Source organism: Melanaphis sacchari, unplaced genomic scaffold, assembly GCF_002803265.2.
Source record: "Melanaphis sacchari strain LSU unplaced genomic scaffold, SCAv2.0 Contig8_pilon_pilon, whole genome shotgun sequence".
Classification (NCBI taxonomy): domain Eukaryota; kingdom Metazoa; phylum Arthropoda; class Insecta; order Hemiptera; family Aphididae; genus Melanaphis; species Melanaphis sacchari.
In genome coordinates this window covers 6,224,058-6,246,393 of record NW_020271635.1, presented here as the reverse complement: position 1 = coordinate 6,246,393, position 22,336 = coordinate 6,224,058, and the positions used below count along the sequence as shown (strand labels likewise).

Genomic DNA, 22,336 nt, shown 5'->3' with positions numbered 1-22,336 from the left:
AAATTTTTCTAGCTATAAACACTAAAGGTAAAGTTGCGAAAGTGATTTTAAAGGTCTATGCTAGGATAAACCTCTGCAGATATATGAATCTGTATCCAAGTCTAATAAGTAAAGCATAGATAAGCAAGAGACCTTGAATCATTTTACAGACATAGAAAACGAAACAGAATCGGTAGATCTATTTTACAATTAGCATAGATGGCATACGATAGGAAAAATAGAAATAGCAACAGCAAGATTTCTCAGTCATACGGAGATTTCAGCGAGATCTAGAACTACGACTTAAATATACACAATTTATGGAATAGTATTTAAAAATGAGAAACACAAAAGAAGTGAGCAAGTAAGAGAACCATCCAAGTGCGACATTTTATTTTCCACACTGAATAATCTTATTATGTGGTCTGTTAATTATTATTTATGGTGATGTTCAATATACGTTTGAAATAATCAAAATTTAATAAGTCATTTGCCTAATTTTCTAAGAAATTTAAAAAATTTTAAAATGTATCCCAATTTGTTTGTATTGTTGATGGATAATCCGCGAAAGCGAATTGTTAACTGACCTTAAAGTCGCAACGGCATCAGTCGGCGAAGTCACTCTAGTAACTTTCGCGAAGGTGGCTTAACCATCAATGGCCCCATAGAAATTACTGCAACACGTCATAAAGACCTGTGTGCGATCTGACAAGATAGCACATTGGAAACAGTTGGTGAAGTCGGTGAAGACGATTTTACAACCAAACTCGTAGACGTATTCGCAAGTCGCAATACATCGTAAAGACTTACGTTTAGGCATGACCGACACATTCGAAACAGTTGGCGTCGTTGGCGAATGTGATTTTACAGCCAAACCGGTAGATGTATCCGAAACACCGTAAGGCCTATGTGTGATCTGACAAAATGGTACATTGGAAACAGTTGGCGTCGTCGGCGAAGGCGATTTTACATCCGAATTCGTTGACGTATTCGCAACATGCCATAAAGGCCTTTTACTATTTCATCGTGACAGGGCACGAATACACGATGACACAGTAAAAGCTGTATGTGGAGGCGTCTCGTCATGAGTAACATTATAAGAGTATAAGACCGCAACATAAAAGATCTTGAACGCAATAACGTAATAAATTTAGATAAATATATTGTACAGCAAAGAACAATGTGTTAGTATAAATTACTAATTAGTAATGAACACGTAACTAAAACACTTTGTTTAAAAATAATGTTTTTTTGTATTTAGTTACCTACCATAGTGATAATATTAACTATTAAGTTATTTTGAGTTTATTTATTTTAAATAAGAACATTTTATAATAGTACCTAATTGTTATGTTAAATTATAGTAAGTAATAATAATCTAACAATCTTTATGGCTTGTAAAAATTGTCCAAGTATAATATTGAATAGACCATATTTGATATGTATTTTATTTTAATTATGTAGACTTCTTAACCTGAATATTACGAACAACTGTAAATTATATCGTTAGGTATTTAAAATGTTTAATTTTTATACATAAAGTTTAAAATTTTAATACAAAGTTGCTCATAATTCATAAGTAGTTCATATTGAAACAGAAAAATATTACAAATAACTAATATCAGTATTTTTTTTTTTTTCTAACAGACATTCGAAGTTTAAATTTAAGCGAAAAATAATATTTAAGTGACGATTTAGGAGATAAGTGATTTTTTTATAATTGAAAAACATTATTATTATTTATAAGGATTTAAAATTTTTATTTACTATTTAAATATTTAAATGTGTGTTATAAATTGTATAAAATGTGAACTATTATCGTGCACTGTCTCGCCAACCGCGAGTATAATATTTTAACATTAATTGTAACATTTTGTAACACGGTCGTTGTCTTCTTTTGGTACCTACTGGCTATTGTAGTACTGTATGTCTGTATGTTGCGCGGTAGTATTAGCGCGCGCTAATAATACCTACCTATTTTAGAATATTGTTTGTTTTTACTCAAGTAGCAAAACTATTATTTTTTATCATTGTGAGCCATATGAGAGGCGTAAATTCTATATACTTATATTAGTTATATTGTAATTCGTATCTTTGTCAAGCATTTTTTTATAATATTATTTATGCTATCGAGCAGGGGTGCCAAACATGAATAGGTTCACTGGCCACATGGACAAATACAATGATACCAAGAGCCAAAATGTTTGTAGATACATTTTATTTTAATTTGATAATTTTTTATAATCTAATATGTATTTTGATATTATATATAAAACGCGAGCCGCAAGTTAGTCACTTATGGTATGGACGACATAGAGTCCCTATAAGAGTTATAGGACCAGCTAGTCCGTCTGCTCTAGTGCTCTCCACAAATTGTGAATTATTTTTTATAAACTATTGTTGTTTATTTTTTTTTTTTTACACTATACAGCCGTAGATTTTATTTTTAACAGTTTAAATAACTTGTTATTTGTTACATTATGAAATATTGAATTATATTCATCGATTTAATCATGAGGATTTTTTCTTAATAGGTACTAATTACTATTATAGTAAGTATTATAAACTACTAGCAGACCCTTCACGGCTTCGCTCGTGATTAGTTGTTAATTTTGCCTTCGGACGATGATATATTGGTATATAGAATTTTCTATTCAAATTTTATCGTTTAGTTATGTCGTATTAAGTGTTTGGAATAACCTTTTGAAAAAAAAATGGAAAAAATATTAAATAATGTCGTCAGAAAATTGGAACATTTAAATACAATGCACCCTCTCTCCACCTCCAAACAAAAATAATTAAAAATCGAGTGATATGATGACATTCAGGAGGGTATTTGGAATAAATATGTGAAAAAAATGGATAAAAGATAAATATTGTTGTTACAAAATGAAAACTTATGAATATGCGTAAAAATTCCAATTTTACTTAATTTATTTTATTTTTTTTATTAACAAAAGTGTTACTAAAACTTTATTTTTGATTTTTCTAGTTTTTTTGAAAAAAAAAAATCATGAATAAAAACGCTTTATGGTTTTTATAACTGATTAGTTTCTAAATTAAAATATTTTTATATCCGAGTAAACATTTTACCAAACTGTACCTATTGCAGTGTGTTGTAATCTGTTGCATAGATAATTATTATTATTTTTATTCTATATTTGCCAAATTAACATATTTTATTATTAAAAATAATTATTATTTTTATTCTATATTTGCAATATTAACATATTTTATTATTATAAATTATCATATTTTTATTTTATTATTATAAACTTATAAAATATTGTAATTATCAAAAAAACACTAAATTTTATAATATTATTATTTATTCGAAATGCCATGTAAAATTGTTAAATACACTCACTTGATTACCTACCTTAAATTACAATCGTTTTACTTAATATTCACAGTGTCATCTTCTTCAATTTGGTAAAATGTTTTCTCAGATATAAAAATATTTTAATCTAGAAACTAATCAGCTTCTATTCATGCGTTTTTTTTTTTTTTTTTTTTTTAAATAATAGAAAAATCAAAAATAAAGTTTAAGTTGTACCTAAGTGCATGATAAATAAAGTTAAACTTATAGGTACACGGCATGCAATTCGGACATATCTCTCTAAGAATTGGCATGCAATTCGGACACTACAATTAGTGTTTATTTTTTTGGTATGCAATTCGGACGCACAGTTTTTTTCGATTAACGCGGTCGTAGAAAATCCCTTACAATTTTATATAGTAGTATAAATAGATACAAATTTAGATATTGATTAATACGAATATTTGGTATACATGTTGATGGTGTACGTGCAATAAACTTCTTGGAACAATTCATATCTACATGTCGACATCAAACGGCTATATGACAGAAGCGCCAAATGCACAAAAATGACCTATCAATTGCGCCAAAATGTGTAGGACATAAGTGCCAATATAATATTGTATACCTAACATGTGAAATAAGCGCCAAAGGTGCAAAAATTACAAATAATTTGCGCCAAAATTAAAATTTTATATTTGTCAATAATAAATTATGATATACATGCGATTAAATATAAATTTAATAAATCAGTTGAGAATTTATAAAAAATCCTACTTTTTTTCACATATTCTAAACGATTTATTTCACAATCCTGATATTTCTTCCATTGTGTAATTATTTCTTCGTGAGATACTCTTAATTTATTGTTAGGAAGAGAGTTCATAAATAAATATGTTTCGCTTTGTAATTTTAATAATAAATTTTAAATAATAATTTAACATCTATTAACCGTGGCACACAGGTACCAAGGATTTTGGCACACAGGTACGATACGATTTTGGTGCTTTTGTACGATACGATTTTATTTTTTCTTATCTAATTTTGGCGCTTATGTCTTCCACTGCATCAAACAATACAATTTGACGAACAAAAAAGTCAGGTTACAGGTAGCTGTAAACCCGCGGGCCGCCCGCCATGCCGCACAATACGTATATAATATAGGTAAACAATTTTTTAATTTTTCAAGAACTTTATACTTATTATTTATCGACAAAAGTGCAGGTACTAAAACCTTCTGTAGAGTGTTGGGTATAACAGTAGAAAATTTCAGCCATACCAGTTCAGTAGTTTTCTCGGTTAGCGCTGTCGTAGAAAACCCCTTACAATTTTAATTACAATAGTATAGATTATATTCAACTACTGAATTAACAATGTATTTATAACTTAAATTAATTTTTATTTAAAAAAATCAAGAAATATTATTATTTTTTTCACGGAATTGTGCTCATTTAGTAGATTTTCAAAAGGAAAAACTCCTATGAAATAAATTGTTGCACGTCGGTACTCAACATATAGTTATTACTTATTTCAAACACACGAATACACGACATATCTTTAAAAGTAGTCGTATTCCGCATAGGTATGTAATAATGTAATATTATACTACATTTATGTAAGTTTATTTATATAGGTACGTGCATTTATACTAAATTACACTTGTCACGTACACATATTGACGTATTGTTACAATCGCGTAATTATGTTCTACCTATTGAAGCCAATTTTCTTAATCAACGGTACCCAAGTAGGTATGTTAAAATGTATACTAATATGTCTTGATAAATGATAATAAAGGCATTTAATATATATATATATATATATATATTGTGATTCTGTAATTTGGTTTGTCCTGTATAAATGTATTTTAAATTGTTATCTTATGATTTTCACACTTAACAATTATATTAGTTTTTGATAAGTCTTTATTTTTTGCGTAGAAATTTAAATACAAATAGAGTAGAATAAATAGCAATAAGCAACTCACCAACACGCGGCGTTACAGACTACAGTGTTTTAAAAATTGCAGTATATGCACTTTGACATTGACGTCTAATATTCGTTATGCTGGTAAGTCTACCTTCCTGTGAATACATTGTACTTAAATATTAAATAATTTGTATATAGGTGTGTATTTTGTATAATAAAATATTATATAAGGGTTTTAATGTTTACAATTATTTGAGTAGGAAAGTTATAGGAGGGGCCTAGGAGAGAGTCGTTTTACCTTTGTGTTGTGTATGATGATTAAACGCACCATTTTTAAGTAGCTAACCTCGATAAGACAGTAGAATTTTTTAATGCTGTCTTAGTGTTCTCAGCAATGTAAGTGTTAAATAAATGAAATTTACTATTTTTTAAAAATATTACTGACTAATGATAATGATTGTATAGTTATTTTAATTTATATTTTATGGTGCATACTCTTAATAATACAAGATTATATGTAATGTTATTGAAGTTAAGTACGTAGGAAACGTATTAATGAATAATTAAAGACTAAAGTTTAACTTTTTCAATAATCATACATTAAAATATTTCTTATATTTTCAATGTAATAAGTTTCAAAGTATTTTTATCATAAATTCATAAAGAAACACACCAAATTAGTTGAGATTATAATTAAATAGTAATTTTAATTAATTAATTTTTTTTAAATATTATTAGATAAAAAAAAATGTGCACAGTCGGTAATGAACTTTAGACAAAATAGGTAAAATAGTATACACATTGTACAATTCCTTAAGAGAAAGGGTTTTTTATACTAGAGTTTCAAAGTTTTAAAATTTTCTTTTTTTTTGGATTTTTTTTATCTGGTCAGTAGTCACTCTCACCAATTCACCATATATATAGACATATTAGGTATATATGAATATATAATGTATACAAGGTTAAAGGGGCGTATGTAATTTGCGCCAAAAACAACCCAAAAAAAAAAAAAAAAATATATATGTAATTTGCGTCACATCTAAAAATTGGTAATTTGCGCAACTTTTTAAATTTGTAATTTGCGCCATTCTTCATCTTATTAAAATTATAATTAACGCGACTAATATTAAAATTATAAATAAATGTATGTAAGTAAAACAAACTCCACGTATATTAAATAAGTAAATTTTCGTTTTGTAATAAAATATATAAAAATAAAATCAAAATTATATTGGACACGCGTCGGTACGTAGTATTGTATATCTTATGCGATATCAATAAATTTATCTGCTGGTAAATACTAAATTCTAACTGCAATTGAAGTAGAAAGTGTAGCGTAAATTACATATTCCATTTCATTTAATGTCGTGGCGCAAAATACCAAAATTAATTTGTTTATGTGGCGTAAAATACTGTTATATTTTTATATTTTGGCGCAAATCACATACGTACTCAAATGTACCTATTCGTGGCACAAATTACAAGTAATAAAATTGGCGGAAAATGCCATCATCCGGTTAAAGGTACCCTAACTTTAAACAATTATTAATGATGATTTAATTGCTAAAATCCATTCTTTAAGAAAATTTAACATAGAATATATTACAAAAAAAAACCTAGCTATGAGCATCGTTCACGGTTGATACGCATAAATATTAAATACGTACAATAATACCTAGTGTCAATAATCTTAATTGTTATAATTATATTTATTTTTGAATTCCAGATAATTTTTATTCTATGCATTCTTGTAGTAACATTTTAAATCGCACCAAATTATGAATATTGTGTGTATTACAAATGCGGACCATGTAGTCCATAATAATAATAATAATTTATTATGCCGCAAAATATTGGAAGAAGTACAACAAGCAACTAGAATGGTTAGCTGTTATAAATTGAATACTTTTTCGGTAATATTATATCTTTACTTTATCTAAAATTAAAATTAAACACTTTTTAGAACTTACTATATTTTAAATAAGTGGTGTCATAAGTACCTTTGTTATATTTTTAACTTTTAATGCTACCGCATATCCTAAAGAAAGTCTTAACCTTTCTTTAGAATAAAATAAGTGACAATGTTTCTATATATTAGATAAGTGTATGATGGGTACAATGGTTAAATATAATTATTCATTTTGTGATACACTGCTGATAAGTTACTTAGGTACATAATTTTGTAATTCATTTTGAATTAATTTATAGGTATCTTCTAATTGTCTAATTAGTATGTTGATACTAATAAGTATAATACATAAGTCTATACTTTAATTAATAAGCTAATCGTTAATATAATTATGTAAGAATTTGATTGTATCTATAAGTAGAACAATAAGTAATAGTTTTAATTTATAATATAAAATAAAATTGTAATAATAATATAGGTAGTTATTAGTTGAGATTTGATATGTAGGCATTTTTTTTTATTTATCCTATTAAAATACATTTGTTTTATATTATGTAGCCATGTAGGACTTATTATTTTACTTCATTTATATATCATAGACCATTATAGAGGTCTATCGAAGACAAATATAGAATTTATCTATATCTATCCGACGATCAACACTTGGTCTATTAATAATTTAATATGATATCTAAATTTTTCTCCCGTTTTTTTAGTTAATAGTATTTTATTTTATATAATGATAAATTAATATAATAACATCGTAATAATTACGTTAGATAACCGAGGCTATTCGTAAAAAACATTTGAAATTAATTTTTATAATGTATAGTTAATGTGTATGAGAATCTATCAAATACATTTTATCTTGCAACGACTTTTATAATGTTTAATTTATCTTATGTGTTTATAAAAAATATTGATATACATAATAGACTCGTATAGTTTTATACTTGTTTATCGTATACCTATTCGCATATATAATAGCTGCATGTTTTAAAATTATTCAATATTCAGTCATTAATGATGGGCATGTTCGAATTTTAAAAATCTAGATTATTGATATCTGACTCGATTACAAATGAAAAATTAATGTTTGAATTAATTATACTATAGTCGATAAACTTTAATTGTAAACTCATTCTTTTAAATTTTTAATATAATAAATTAGAAATAACTCTTAGTCATATCAAAAAAATAAATTTGAATCCGGATAAGAGTTAAATTCAAATCCGGAATTGAATATCCGGGTATTCGAATAATCAAATCCATGCTTACTACTATTAGTTATCATGCGACGTGATCACGTGGACACATCTTTTTAGCAGATACCTATATCGGTACTAACTACTATATGTGTATTTTTTGTTTTTAATTAATTTGGGATTACCTTTATTGATCATTGTTTATACTTATTTTATCTGTTAGAAACACGTCAAATGCTAATATTAGTAATATTACTAATATTTCTTATTAGTTATTTTACATATGGTTATGACGTGATCTGTGATTTAGCTAAGGAATAAGCAATAATTCCGTATTTCAATGTTTAATATTAAACATTATAATAATTATTACTATATAAAAAAAATAGGTAATATAAATTATTAATGTTTTTTAGGATTTTTAACTATTACTTTCTAAAAATTTTTTTAAAGATATAACTTTTGGTTTAAATTAATAACTACCTAGGTAATAATTTTAAGCATTTATGGAGATCACATAGTCATTCTTAACAATCTTAACATAAGTTAACATTTAAAACGTAAATCATAAAAGCATTCAAACATTTGAAACATCTGAAATAGATTGATTGCACTTATTCATCTCCTTAAAAAAAAATATGAGCTCTTATTCAGTTAGATATGAATAGTTCATTAAATTCATCATCTTTGTAAATCTAAAGGGGCTGAAACCTCAAAAACATAATTTATAATCTTAGTAGCCTCAGTTTATAATTTATAAAATTGTATACTTGTCACTTATTATTTTACTTATTATATTTTGTATTTTGATACCAATTTTAGTTTGAACTATTTGAAGAATTCGATTTAGAAGAAAATGATGAATTAAAAACATTTTATTATGCAGATGTAGTTATAGTTGATTTTTCAACAGATATTCAACGCGGCTCTTTATTTTATTATTTAGGTTGTCGCCAAAATTTTGGAATGAATCAAAACATAATTTTATATAACAATTTAGATGACGAAGTTACATTACGTCTGAAGGTATATCATATGTACATAAAACATAATATTTTGCTTTTTTTATATTAGATGGAAAAATATTACCTTTTTCTAATAATTATTTATGTTCTTAGTGGTCTTGTGATGATTCTATTACGTTTATTCCATATAAATTAGCTGAATGTGGCGTATGTCTTATATGTATTAATTCTTCATTGCATGACAATAACAGTTCAACTGCTATTGAATCTACAAAATCAGTTGCAGAAACATTACAAAAATGTTTAAAAAAATTTAAAATTCAATCCAAGTATGAAAGTATTTTTTTAATTTTTTATGAAAGCAATGAAACTAAAATTATTTCTATTATACAATATTTATAAGTACATTAGTAATAATAGTAATTAACAGAATACTTTTATTTTGTTTGATATAGAGATTATATTAAAGAGAAATTTTTATCAGACTTAAAAACAGCTACAAAAACTTACTCTGGCGAAATGTTACGACAAAAATTGCTCATAATGAAAAATTGTCTAAATGATCCAAATGTACTTACTATTGATATACTATACAACATTATGGAAGCATTTTGTGATGTTCAGGTAGTTACAAAATCTCAATATTAATTAAAAATTATCAACATTTTAAATAACTGTCATATGATATCAGGACTATGATGGAGTGATTCAACTTGTTAAAGACGTAGAAGCTATTCCTGACAAAAAACATTTTATACAAACACCATTATTGCAATACTTATATTGCTTTGCTTTAAATAGGTGATTTAAAATTGTTAAATTACTTAAATTGTATCTTTATTAATAATTTTATTTTAATATTTGTATTACCTATCTACCTATATTTTACATTCAGAAGTAATAAACCTGAGAATCAACTAAAAGCAATGCAAGTAATAGAATTTTCATTGATAAAAAATGAAGGTTTTATACCCGATTTAATTTGCTTATATGGTCGTATTTATAAAGACAAATTTGTCGAATCTATTTTAAAAGATAAAGCTGCCCTTCAAAATGCTATTTATTGGTATCGGAAAGCTTTTGAAATGCAATCAAATCTCCATTCTGGAGTCAATCTTGCAACATTATTACTAGTTGCTGGGAATGAATTTTCTAAGTCTGAAGAGCTTCAACGCATTGGTATCTATATATCTTATTATTATTTTTGTTAACAACTTAATAACAAATAATAATATACAGTTGTATATTTTTCAAAGTACCTAGCTAACAAAAATTTAAATGTTCATTGATGGTTTTGTTGCTCATTTTTGTAATGCATATTTTTCAATTTATATTATTTTTTAACCATACATAACCTAACTATGCATTTTACTTTTTAATTCTTGAGTTATCTAACACCAAAATATATTTTAACAGTTTTATATTTCACTTAAATTAGTAATTCTATATAGGTGTATTTTTAAATAATTTAATTGGAAAAAAAGGAAGTTTAACATCTCTTGATGACTACTGGACTATTGCAACATATTTTGAAATTAACGTGCTAACAGAAAATTATGGTAAAGTCATTAAAGCTGCTGAATGTATGTTTAAACTAAAACCTTCAATTTGGCAAGTAATTCTTTGTAAATTATAATAAATAACAAGTGTACCTAATGTATATAATATTGTATATTTATATTGTATAATAGGTGTTATAAATCAACAATTGGAAATATTAAACTAATATGTGAGTTTAGAAAAAAAAGTGGAAAAATTAATGCTCAAGAAAATAACTTTAAGTTTTGGATGGAATATTTTATAGATGTTACCAAACAAGAAATTGCCAGTAACATTTACAGTTTTCCTGTGAGTATATAAATAAAATTAAAAACTATTTTAAAATCAATTTATTAACAAATTTTATTTTTAGGTCATAGTTTTAGAATCATCAAAGATTTATTTGCCTGGCTATGTTAAAGTAAACTTTGAGGTTGAAAAAAAATCTGTTTCCCTGCACAAACAATGTACAACATGTACTATAAAAGATTGTAGACAAATGGAGAATTGGATATTTATTAGTAGTATGATTAGGAGTGTTAGGTATTTTTATTTATTTAATATTTATCATTATATTATAATTTTTTAAATTTTTAAATTATATTTGTTATTCATTTTTATAGTTGTTGTAAAATAGATGAACGGTGTTTATTTTTATGTGTTAACACAAATTTTGATAGTTTCCAATTATATTTTCCATCATCTCTATGTCGTCAAAAGTTTTATGATCTTGTAAAAAATATGATGGAATATGATAAAGGCACGACCACTTACTTGAATAAAGATTTGTCTAAGAAACAAATTAATGTAGTTATTTATGTTTCTTTGAATAATAGTATTAATTGCACATATCAACTTAATTTATATTAAAACGAATATTTTTTTCTAGTTTATATATGAGCTTAATGATGATAATACTAAAAAAATTCTTGGCCAGGGAACATATGGAATTGTTTATGCAGCTCTTGATAGCAACACAAAAAAGAAAATCGCAGTTAAGGAAATACAAGACATTAACATTAAGTATTTATTTATTTAAGTATAATATTTATTTTCATTTTTTATATTAATGTATTATTATTTTTCAAGGGATGTTCCGCAACTGCTAAAAGAAGTAAATCTTCATTCTCAACAGTATCATCGCAACATTGTTCAGTATTTAGGATCAATATATGAATGTGGTACTTTTAAAATAATTATGGAACAATTACCAGGTAGATATATTTCATATTTTATTGAGTCTTGAGACATTGACTTGAAAGTTCATAGACAAATTATTGTTCTTAGAAAGTCTTTCCACCTTATTACGCTCGAAATGGGGACCATTAAAAAGAGATGAGCCTGTTATTTCATTTTATACTAAACAAATTCTTGAAGGATTGAAATATTTACATGATCAAAATATTATACACCGTGATATTAAAGGAGATAATATTCTGATTAATACATTTACTGGTGTGGCAAAAATATCTGACTTTGGAATATCTAAACGTCTTTTTGAATTATTTCCAACTACTAGAAGTTATACAGGCACATTGCCGTATATGGCTCCTGAAGTGATAAATATACCTTCAGGTGGTTATGGCACACCAGTATGTTGAAAACAAGTAGAGGCTAAAAAGTTAAAACTATTATTATAACTGTTTTTTGATTTTTTTGTAGGCTGACATATGGTCATTAGGTTGTACAGTTGTAGAAATGGCAACAGCTAATGTACCTTATATAGAATATAGAGAAGCAGCTGCTTATATAATTGGTCATTATAAGAAACATCCAGATATACCTGTTGAACTGAGTGATCAAGCATATCTTTTTTTATGTCGGTGTTTTACTTCTGATCATAATCAGCGAGCAACAGCTACTGATTTATTAAACGATGTATTTATTAGTCAGTATGCCAACTGAATTATATACATAACATTTAAATTAAAGATCATTTTTTATTTAAGCGGGCCTATAATTAAATTAATTCAATTGGTGAAATAATTTAAATAAAATACTATTTAAAATATATTTTTTATAATTTTAGATAAAAGATAATATAATTAAAAGTAATATTATAACTCTTCAATTTTATAAAAGTGTATTTATGCCAGTAAATACTAACATAAAAATTATTAAAAGGGATTTAAATTAATATTTAATTACCTATTTCAGATTTTTGTATATTTTATAAATTAATTTATATTATTATTTATTTATAATAAAATATATTTAAATAAATTGAAACTGTTGATAGCATTTCTTATAAATATTCAAATAGTAAATTATATAATGTATTAGAAACATTCATACTTGTTTAATAATTTTTGTGTAGAAGAATTTTTTTATTTTACAATATTATTCACTGATTACAGTGACTTACTGGCCCATACATGTATGGTTTAATTAGATCAGAGGTTGGCAATAGGTGGCTCGTGTACTGAATCTATGAATATTATTAAGGGAAGATAAATGGAATGTCAGAAATATTTTTCTTTAGTGCTGATTTTCCACACATAATACTATAATAGATATTTGGTCTATTTTTATTTTATTAGAAATCAAGAATTTATTAATTTTCCAACAATATTTGAATATAAAAAAATTCTAATTCACACTGCAGTCAGTTTTTAAGTTTTTTCTCTGATTTAATGAAGAATTTGGTAAAAACTTCAAATATTTTATGAATAATGAGAAACTATTGCAAATTTTTAAATATTATCATGAAGTTTCTTCAATGGAAGAATGGACAAAGTAGCTCAGTCTTCCAAAATCTTCATTTAAAATATAAATTATTGACTCGTAAGTAGATATTTCATTGAGAATATTCAAAATTACATCCATTTTCTACTAAAAGTCTTTAGGAAAAACATGTTTTGAAAAAGTACATAGAATGAATTTGACTTTGGCTCCACATCTGCGTATAATTTTTAGTTTTTTTTTAGCAGATATACAATTTTTTCAAAATTTGAACAATATATAACTTAAAAGTGAAGATAAATAAGTTGTACTTATACAGTAGATTAAACATAAATTCATGTTTATACTTGTACATAGTAAGTCAATGCCAGATAAGGTAAATATCGACCCAGAGTTATACTTGATAATTTATTGGTGAAAAAACAAGTCTATTTAAAATTTAAAAAGGTGATAATTTTTTTCGAACCATTACAAATTTAGTACCTAGCTTAAATCATGTACTTAACTGTTTCAAAATAGGTATTGATCTTAGTCTCTACTCTATATTAAGCAACCGTACCTAAATAACCCAGTCATTTACTGAATTTTGCTAATTAAATGCTTTAAGGCAGGAGTGGCCAACATGAATAGGTTTGCGAGCCACATGTACAAATACAATGATACTAAAAGCTATAATGTTTGTAGATTTTATAAAATTTGATAATTATTTTATAATTTTTTACCTAATCTAGTATTTTGATTTCATAAAATTACTCGAGCCTTATCTGATAATGATGTGAGTCACAATATGTGGCTTGCTAACTGTAAGTTGCCACCTTCTCTTTATATTATTTAATTTGCCATATCATATTTACTTATTGTATAATGTAATGTACAGATTGTAAATTTCCAATAAACGCCATTTATTTAAAAAAAAAAAAAAAGTTGCCACCTATGCTTTAAGGTGTTATAATATTCAATAATTTGATTTTGAGTTTGTGTATTATGAGAGCACTACACCCACAGACCACAAAATATGAATATTATTAACATAACATGTTAAAAATATTCGGTATAGTTAAAAATAAAAAAAAAGTCAACATTTAAGCATAGTGTTCTTAGGTTTAATTTTAATGATAGATTAATTCAATCTAATATTAAAATTAATAATGCACAATTGATTCAAGAAACGCTAATTTTCTATGTCGTACGTAAGACGGTGACATTGCGGATGTGACGTCTTCTTAATAATGATCTGCAAGACTTCAATAAAATACATTTTTCTAATTATATGAAAACAAGCGATGAAATAAATTGTAGCAGACCGTTAACTAATACGGAAACAGAAAAATTATTTTTATTGAATTACCTAGATTCTTTTTTTTTTTACGGTTATGAACCGACGACGCCGCGGGGACTGCTTGCGCATTTCTTCCGCGACACCGCCAATATGAATTACCTAGATCCTAGATTACTGTAAAGAGACTTTGTAGTACTTACCCAGAAAAATATTATTATTATTATTATTAATTTGTAACGAAATCATCTTAAAATACCCCCTCCCCTCTAAACTATTCATCCATGTACTTAATGAATAAAATATATGGTTACTGGATGGTGGCCGGCGGGTGGTGTAACTTGACTTTTTTTCGTCTATGGACAAAAAGTTCACGCCATCATTGGTCATCATTACCATCGATTCAAAATCGTTAATTTTTATTTATTAAATCTAACCTAACCCTGATCAATATGTCATGTTGTCATCATAGTTTATAAATCAACTAGTAAAAATATTGTACTAGTGTGATACATGTCATTAATACATTGTTAACTATAGAGGATACTATATATAATCGTGGTAACAACGCCGTGTACATTTTAATTCTATTTATACATTTTTATCACAACTGCCGATACCAAATATTAGCGTCGATCTAATATTCATTAATCATTATTGCTCGTAAGTTTGATAAATAAATAAATAACCGCAATATTGTATAATATGAACTATTTTGTTAAATATTTTTGAATTTTGTCGCTGACTGTTATCCTTCCTTCCATTGCGTATTCCTTCATTCATTTCATTGGCCAGGGATGTAGACCGCTGAGTGCACTGTTCAATAGTGGTATTTCTGTCCACTGTCTACGAGTCTACAATTCCGGGTTTACGTACGCAAGGCTTGACAGATATTATTAAAGAGTATTAACAGTCACGATGACGGATTCTGATTTGAGTGACGTTTCTTCTACAAGCGATGTAAATTATTCAGACATCGACTTCGATACACCAAACACTACAGATATGAAGTTAAGTGACGTCAGTGACTATCCATGTGATGATGGTTCTGTTAGGAACATTTCATTCGAAAGAGTAAGACCTTTTATTTATTCCAATTTAGTACCCCGGTTGTGCGTGTAAAGTATATAATTTGATGGTTGTATTATTTATGTTTTATTTAGAAAAAAAAAAATGCACTGAGATCATTAAATCAAGATTCGCTGTCATCGCTTTCAGAAAATGAATTTGACACCGTGTCTTTATCTTCAAATGTAACGAGTTATGAAAATGTTTGTTTAGTTATTTTATTATTATTATGTATTTGTAAAAAATAATATGATTTTGTTTTTTTTTTCAGACCAGCCAATATGATACTAAATGTGCTGTTATATTGTGTAATTCAAATGCAAGAAATCAGTTTGATAGATTATTTTTTATCAATTTTCCTAAGGATAATAAAGATCTTTGTGAAATTTGGTGGAGATTGTGTGGACACCATGGTTTGTTTAATCCTTTTTCAAAGATATGTTCTATTCATTTTAAAGCAGACGATTTTACTTCTAATATGGTAAGAAGAGATGGCAAACTCTATAAACAAACAATTTTGAAAAACAATTTTATTGTACCAACTCTTTATTTACATTCGTATGAGTATGCAAAGTTTACTAGGAAACGACGAAAAAAACGTGTTAATGATGTTTGCAGTAAGTATAGTTAATGATTATTAATTAGAAATTTAAATTATTCTATTTTAATTATGGTAAGTATTTATACAAAATAAAATTTAAAAATAGAACACACAAAATCAACATCAATATATGTTTGTGTAATTCAAGGCTGCAAGAAAACATCTTTAAAAAATGGAAAAACTACATTATTTTTCAAGTAAGTTATATTTAATATGGCTAAAGAATGTTTAAGAAAAAATATAACTTTAAAAGTTTAACTAGTTGAACACCAAATATTTTATTATTAGTGATACAACTGGGGTTACAGTTTAGGTTTATAATAAAAAACACTAATGTGATCAAAATAAAATACAACATTATAGTATATTATGTAATAATAGACTGATTCGCAATTATATTTTAAATTGTATGCAACATTGTGAAATAATCAATCCATGAAATACATAATACATATAAAATACATAGTATTCATATATTTATTTTTAAAGTATATTTCATATTTTTAAAAGACTAAGTACTGAGAAAATTTTACTATACTTATTTTATACAACTGCAATCATGGTTATTTCAATGGAATTAATTTTAAAATAAGCTAATATTTAATCTTTAGATTTCCGCTTGAAAACAAATTTCTACTAAAAAAATGGTTAAATAATATTGGATTACCTTTTTGGAAGCCATTAAAAACTAATCGAATATGCTCTGATCATTTTGAAAGCTATTACATTAAGAAGATTGATAATGTTTATCAACTTAATAAGTATGCAGTTCCATCAATTAAACCAAAAGTATGTTTATACAGTGAATTTTTAATATTTGAACATATATAATAATATTTTACATATAATACCATAAAAATTTATTTTGTAGAACTTGTTTGTCTTCAATAACAAAGATTCCAATAGTAAACAGTTCAAAACATCTATTAATGACTGTACTAATCCATCTGATTTTAGTAGAATAAAATTTAATGTAGTAGATAAAAATACTTTGATAGTCAAAGAAAATAAAAGAAAAAATAGTGATGATGGAAGAACTATTTTGTTAAATTCATTAGAGCATAAAATAGATCAACAGCTAAAAGAATATGATAAAATACTTGAAGTAACTACACTTTTAAATTCACCAGTATTACATGACAGTAATAAAGGTGAGAAGAAATTAATCTATTTAATCATATGTATATTTAAAAATTTTAGACATAACATTTTAATAAATAAATATAATATTTTAAACTATTAACAGAAGTACAATCATTAAATTCCTCAACAAAATGCAATAGTTCAAATTTTGAAGAAATGTTGGATGATGTCAATGACGTTAAAGAATTTCAATCTAAAGAAAAGACTGATTTAAGTTTAACAAAACAATATCTAGAATCATTTGAAAAAGAAATTGCAAAAGGTAATAAATGATTTTTAATTTTTAGTTTGCATCTAGATTCATGTTTTTGATAATTTTAATATTAGTAAATTGTATACTTTTTTTTATATTTATTAAGGAGTATTAAATTGTAGCTATAGATTATCTCATAGTAAAAAAGATAATAAAAACTAGGTAATGATAGTAATTTTGGTATTTAAAAATTTCACACCATGTTAAATTTGTATGTGGTGTGTTTAAGCAGAGTCTTTAATTGTACCTATTACTGTTAATCTTTTATAATAAAAGTTTAGTCATACAATATAGTATTTAATAAGTCAAATTTTTGCAATCAATTATGAAGACATTTTTAAAATTGTATAGAACACTATATAGTCTGATAAAATAATTATTTTCATTTTTTAATACTTCAAAGAAATAAACCTATGTTATCATGAAAAGATTTTTTCCTTATTAAATCTTTTTTCTAAATTTGTTATTATGATATTTTATTTTTATTTATTTAAATCCATAAATTATAAATAAGTATATAGTTTATTTTTCAATAATCATTACAAAATAAATATTCTGCTGTATAGTAGATGTCAAGTATACCTTGTCATTGTGTTAGTAATTGTAATGGTATATGTTATTTTTAAGTTAATACTAAATCAGTACTACTAACTTTACCATAGAAATATGTAAATAGGTTTATGCTATAAAAAGGTAAAAAAGGTAATAGAATGATAAATGTTTTTAAGTTTTTCAATTACCTACAAATAATATTTTTAAATTTGAACAAAATAACTAAAATCTTTATTCTTTGTTTGCATATTTAGTTTCCTGAAAATCTGAACTAAAAGTGTCTATAAAAGAAAACTGGAAAATTAACCTTAATATGTTTTTTAAATTTTTTGGTTTTAGTATGAAAAAACCTTGTTTTAAATTTTCAATCCTCAACCATACTTAAACATTTTATAAAACAACATGTAACTTTTAATGTTTACAAATGTTGTCAAAATTTAAACTTTTAAATACTTATAATTTAAAATCTTACTCGTATATCTTTAATATTTTTAAATAGCTATTATAATAACAACTTAGGTGAGATCTTGAATTCAGTTTTCAAAGTTTTTGCTTGGTTAACATATTAGAAAATAAAATTGTTTTTAAGTAACTCAAAGAAAATCAAAATATTTAGAAAATTGATGTACCCAACTTGAGTACAAAAAAAAAAAAAAATAATAATAATAATAATTATGACAACAACTTGTTTTAGTTTTGGATAAAAATAATTATTTTTTCTAATAACTTTGACTATTTTAAAAAAAAATTTTACAAATTACCCCCTAAAGTGAAAGTTCCAAACATATTTTCTACTAATAAAATTCATTACTTTAATCTGAATTTAAAAACATTTAATTCAATAGAAATCTTGTATATAGTATATATTAAAAATTTAAGTTAAATTTCAGCATTTTGATTATTTCAGAAAGAGAGAACATAAATGGAAGTATAAATAATAATGATATCGATTTAGAATATGTTTATTTGGATATATTAAATGATGTAAATATGAATGCAAGTGTTATGGAAGATCAACCTATACATGATACAAAGAATAGTTTAAAAGGTAACTTGCTAATTATAATTACAATTTTTTGGAGATATCAGTGGCAGTTCAAGTTCATGCTACAGTGCACAGGATTATATGAAATATTTAAAAAAATATATTAAAGTTTTATTATATATTATAACTGATCATTATGTACATATTTTGTAACATAAAAATGTGATAAAAATAAAAAAAAATTTACAACTTTTCATGTTTATAAGTAAGTCTATTAACAATTAAATAATTTGTAGTGCACAGATGAGTTAAGCTCTATTTGGTCATACAGTATTAGCTACGTTTATAAATTTGTATGGTAATTAAGTATTGTCTTTCGAAGCTCCATTAATATGTGTACTAAACCTATTTTTATTGTGTTGTGCTATCATAACAATTATTAATACAATTCCATACCATTATGCATTGGCCATTAATTACTGTTTATTTACTCTCATATCTAAATACTAACAATAATAATAAATAATATCAGGATAAAGAAATTATTTTTAATAAATAAAGAACTTAAACAACTAAATGTACATAATTAAATTATTTTGGTTATGTACTTCTATCAAATTTTTGTTTTACTAGCAACTTAAATTGATGTTTTATAAAAGTTGATAGTGAACTTCATGAATTGCCACTGGTTAATGTAAATATATATTTAGAAAAAATATAACTAATTAGTAATTAATTTTATATTAAATGATTTATTTTTGAGAATCTATTATAGTATAATTCTAATGCTAGGATTTGTTTAATTATGATACCTTGATATCAATAGAATCTTTTTTCTCACATAGAATTTCAATTGAATACTTTACATAGTTAAATTTTAATTTCATGTACAATTATTTTTGTTAATAGATGAAGATAATACAACTGCATTAGAATATGAAATAAATAAAAACGATGTGAAAAATATGTCTGTAGAATCAATAAAGACAAATATATTATTTGAAGGTAATTATTTATTTACTTCTATATATAAATAGACTTTTGTAAAATTATTTTGTATGATATATTTTAATGACATACCTATAAAATAACTCGGAAAAAAAAGTTTGAAAACAAAATGTATATTAAAAAAATTTAGCCGTTTTTTTGTCCAATAGAGTTCCTTTAATTCACAAAAGTTAAATTTAAAATCATAAGAATTAAAAATATATATTTCATTTTCTTGTAAAAAGTCAAAATACAAGTTTTAAGTTTGACTTAGATATATATTGTACTGACAGTTTTGTGATTTGAATAGTTCGTTTTTCAGACTTTTTTTTTAAAAAAATGTTCTAGAATATTTTATTTGACAGTAAAATCAAATTATTTGTCCTTGGTATTTTTATTAAATGATTACCTCATAAAATATAATTTTATTATTGTTAAAATTTAAAAAATAACATATTTTGTATTTAATTTAAATATTTTGCTTATTTTAGAAAAAGAAGTGATGAATAAAATTTCAAACAATAATGATATGGATTTGGAATATGTTTATATGGGTATGTTAAATGATGAAAATATGATGGGAGTACAGCCTATTTATGATACTAATATTAGTGTAAAAGGTAATTTAATTATAATAATCACTATTTAATATCTTATATTTTATAATTTATTTATTTTTATTAGATGGATGTAATGCAACTGAAATAGGATTTGAAACAAATAATAATAATAATAATAATTCAAAAAACATGATTGCAGAATCCACAAAGCTTAATATCGCTGAAGGTAATAAACATATTTAATGTTTGATACATTTTTAATACCTATTTTTGTTCTAGAAACTCCTGAATCTATCATTTATGATCAAGTTTTAACAGAATGTTATGGTGAAATGCTTCCACCATATTGCGACCCAAATTGTCAGCTAAAATGTTATTATTTTGTACCTGATCCTCAGCGAAAAGAAATTTTTAATCAATTTCATCAATTGGAAAATGTGACTGAACAGAACTGTAAAATCGCTCAATTAGTGCAATTGGTTATGGTTGAAAATTCAGAAAGTAATTTTGAGAGATGTCTGACATGCTATTTAACTATGAATGAGGAGTCTGTGAAAGTGTGCCGAGTATTTTTTATAAATACATTGGGTATTCCTGAACAGCGTCTCGATGCCATTTTGAAACCAGATAATTACAATTGGTATTCTAATAGTGATGTTGCGTTGAAAGGTAATCATCCAAAACAAGCAAAAGTAATAAGCGAACAAATTATAATCACAAATTTCATGAAAGAATCTTTAAAGCTGTTAGACAAAGACTACAATTTATATGTTCCTGAGAGTGATACTGAAATTGATCTAGAAAGTGTACCATCCGAAGAGCAAGAAAAAGTGTTAACTTACATAAAAGGTATTCCTAGAATTTTATGTGTGCCCAAAATTTCTGGAGACTTAAAGAAACAATTATTTGAAACCAGTATTTGTGTGGGATATATGTATAAAACGTATTCTGAAAACTATATTAGAAACAAAATTCCACCACCATTAACAAAATGCCAGTTTAAAAAAATCTACAATCAGTATATGAAGTCTCATTTAAAAATGATTTAAACTCAAATTAATTCTATTACTGTTATATTTATAATACACACTGTTTTAAAAAAAGAATTATGTATTTCTTGTTGTTAATTGATTAGTTTATTTGTTTTATAAGTATTTAATGTTTAAGTACTAATATTTCATTATTTTGAGTAATATATCTTTCATATTTAGTTTTTATGAAATATTCTTAGAAAACATATTTTTTTATTATGCTTCATGACTGATGTTTGTACAGCTGTAATTTTATTGGCATAATAGAGTCTATACTGATAATAAATGTACGGATAACTTGTTTTTGCTCAGCTTATTTTATTTATTTCCTTTAATTATTATATTATAATATA

General features: G+C 25.0%; 2 protein-coding genes across 5 annotated transcripts; both read left to right on the top strand.

Moving 5' to 3' along the window:
- The first annotated feature begins 5,267 nt into the window (after positions 1 to 5,267).
- Positions 5,268 to 12,776, top strand: LOC112602537 (mitogen-activated protein kinase kinase kinase 15-like). Of its 4 annotated transcripts, none has more exons than XM_025350656.1 (15): positions 5,268 to 5,368; positions 6,954 to 7,140; positions 9,164 to 9,367; positions 9,460 to 9,635; positions 9,762 to 9,930; positions 9,998 to 10,107; positions 10,202 to 10,485; positions 10,758 to 10,917; positions 10,998 to 11,154; positions 11,219 to 11,388; positions 11,469 to 11,652; positions 11,735 to 11,868; positions 11,935 to 12,059; positions 12,133 to 12,437; positions 12,508 to 12,776. In XM_025350656.1, the coding sequence occupies exons 2-15, from the start codon at positions 7,006 to 7,008 to the stop codon at positions 12,748 to 12,750; spliced, it is 2,556 nt and encodes an 851-aa protein (XP_025206441.1). In that variant the 5' UTR covers positions 5,268 to 5,368; positions 6,954 to 7,005; the 3' UTR covers positions 12,751 to 12,776. The 4 variants fall into 4 exon arrangements, with proteins under 4 accessions (XP_025206441.1, XP_025206443.1, XP_025206442.1 ...); XM_025350658.1 differs by having other exon boundaries at positions 12,133 to 12,420; positions 12,508 to 12,596; XM_025350657.1 differs by lacking the exon at positions 5,268 to 5,368 and adding an exon at positions 5,563 to 5,623.
- A 1,660-nt stretch (positions 12,777 to 14,436) lies between these two features.
- Positions 14,437 to 22,025, top strand: LOC112602718 (protein PFF0380w-like). The gene is made up of 12 exons (XM_025350951.1): positions 14,437 to 15,877; positions 15,967 to 16,074; positions 16,143 to 16,488; positions 16,579 to 16,669; positions 17,084 to 17,261; positions 17,344 to 17,623; positions 17,719 to 17,877; positions 19,328 to 19,468; positions 20,315 to 20,410; positions 20,884 to 21,012; positions 21,077 to 21,178; positions 21,232 to 22,025. Exons 1-12 carry the CDS (start codon positions 15,722 to 15,724, stop codon positions 21,999 to 22,001), a joined length of 2,556 nt encoding a protein of 851 aa, XP_025206736.1. The 5' UTR covers positions 14,437 to 15,721; the 3' UTR covers positions 22,002 to 22,025.
- Positions 22,026 to 22,336: the final 311 nt, after the last annotated feature.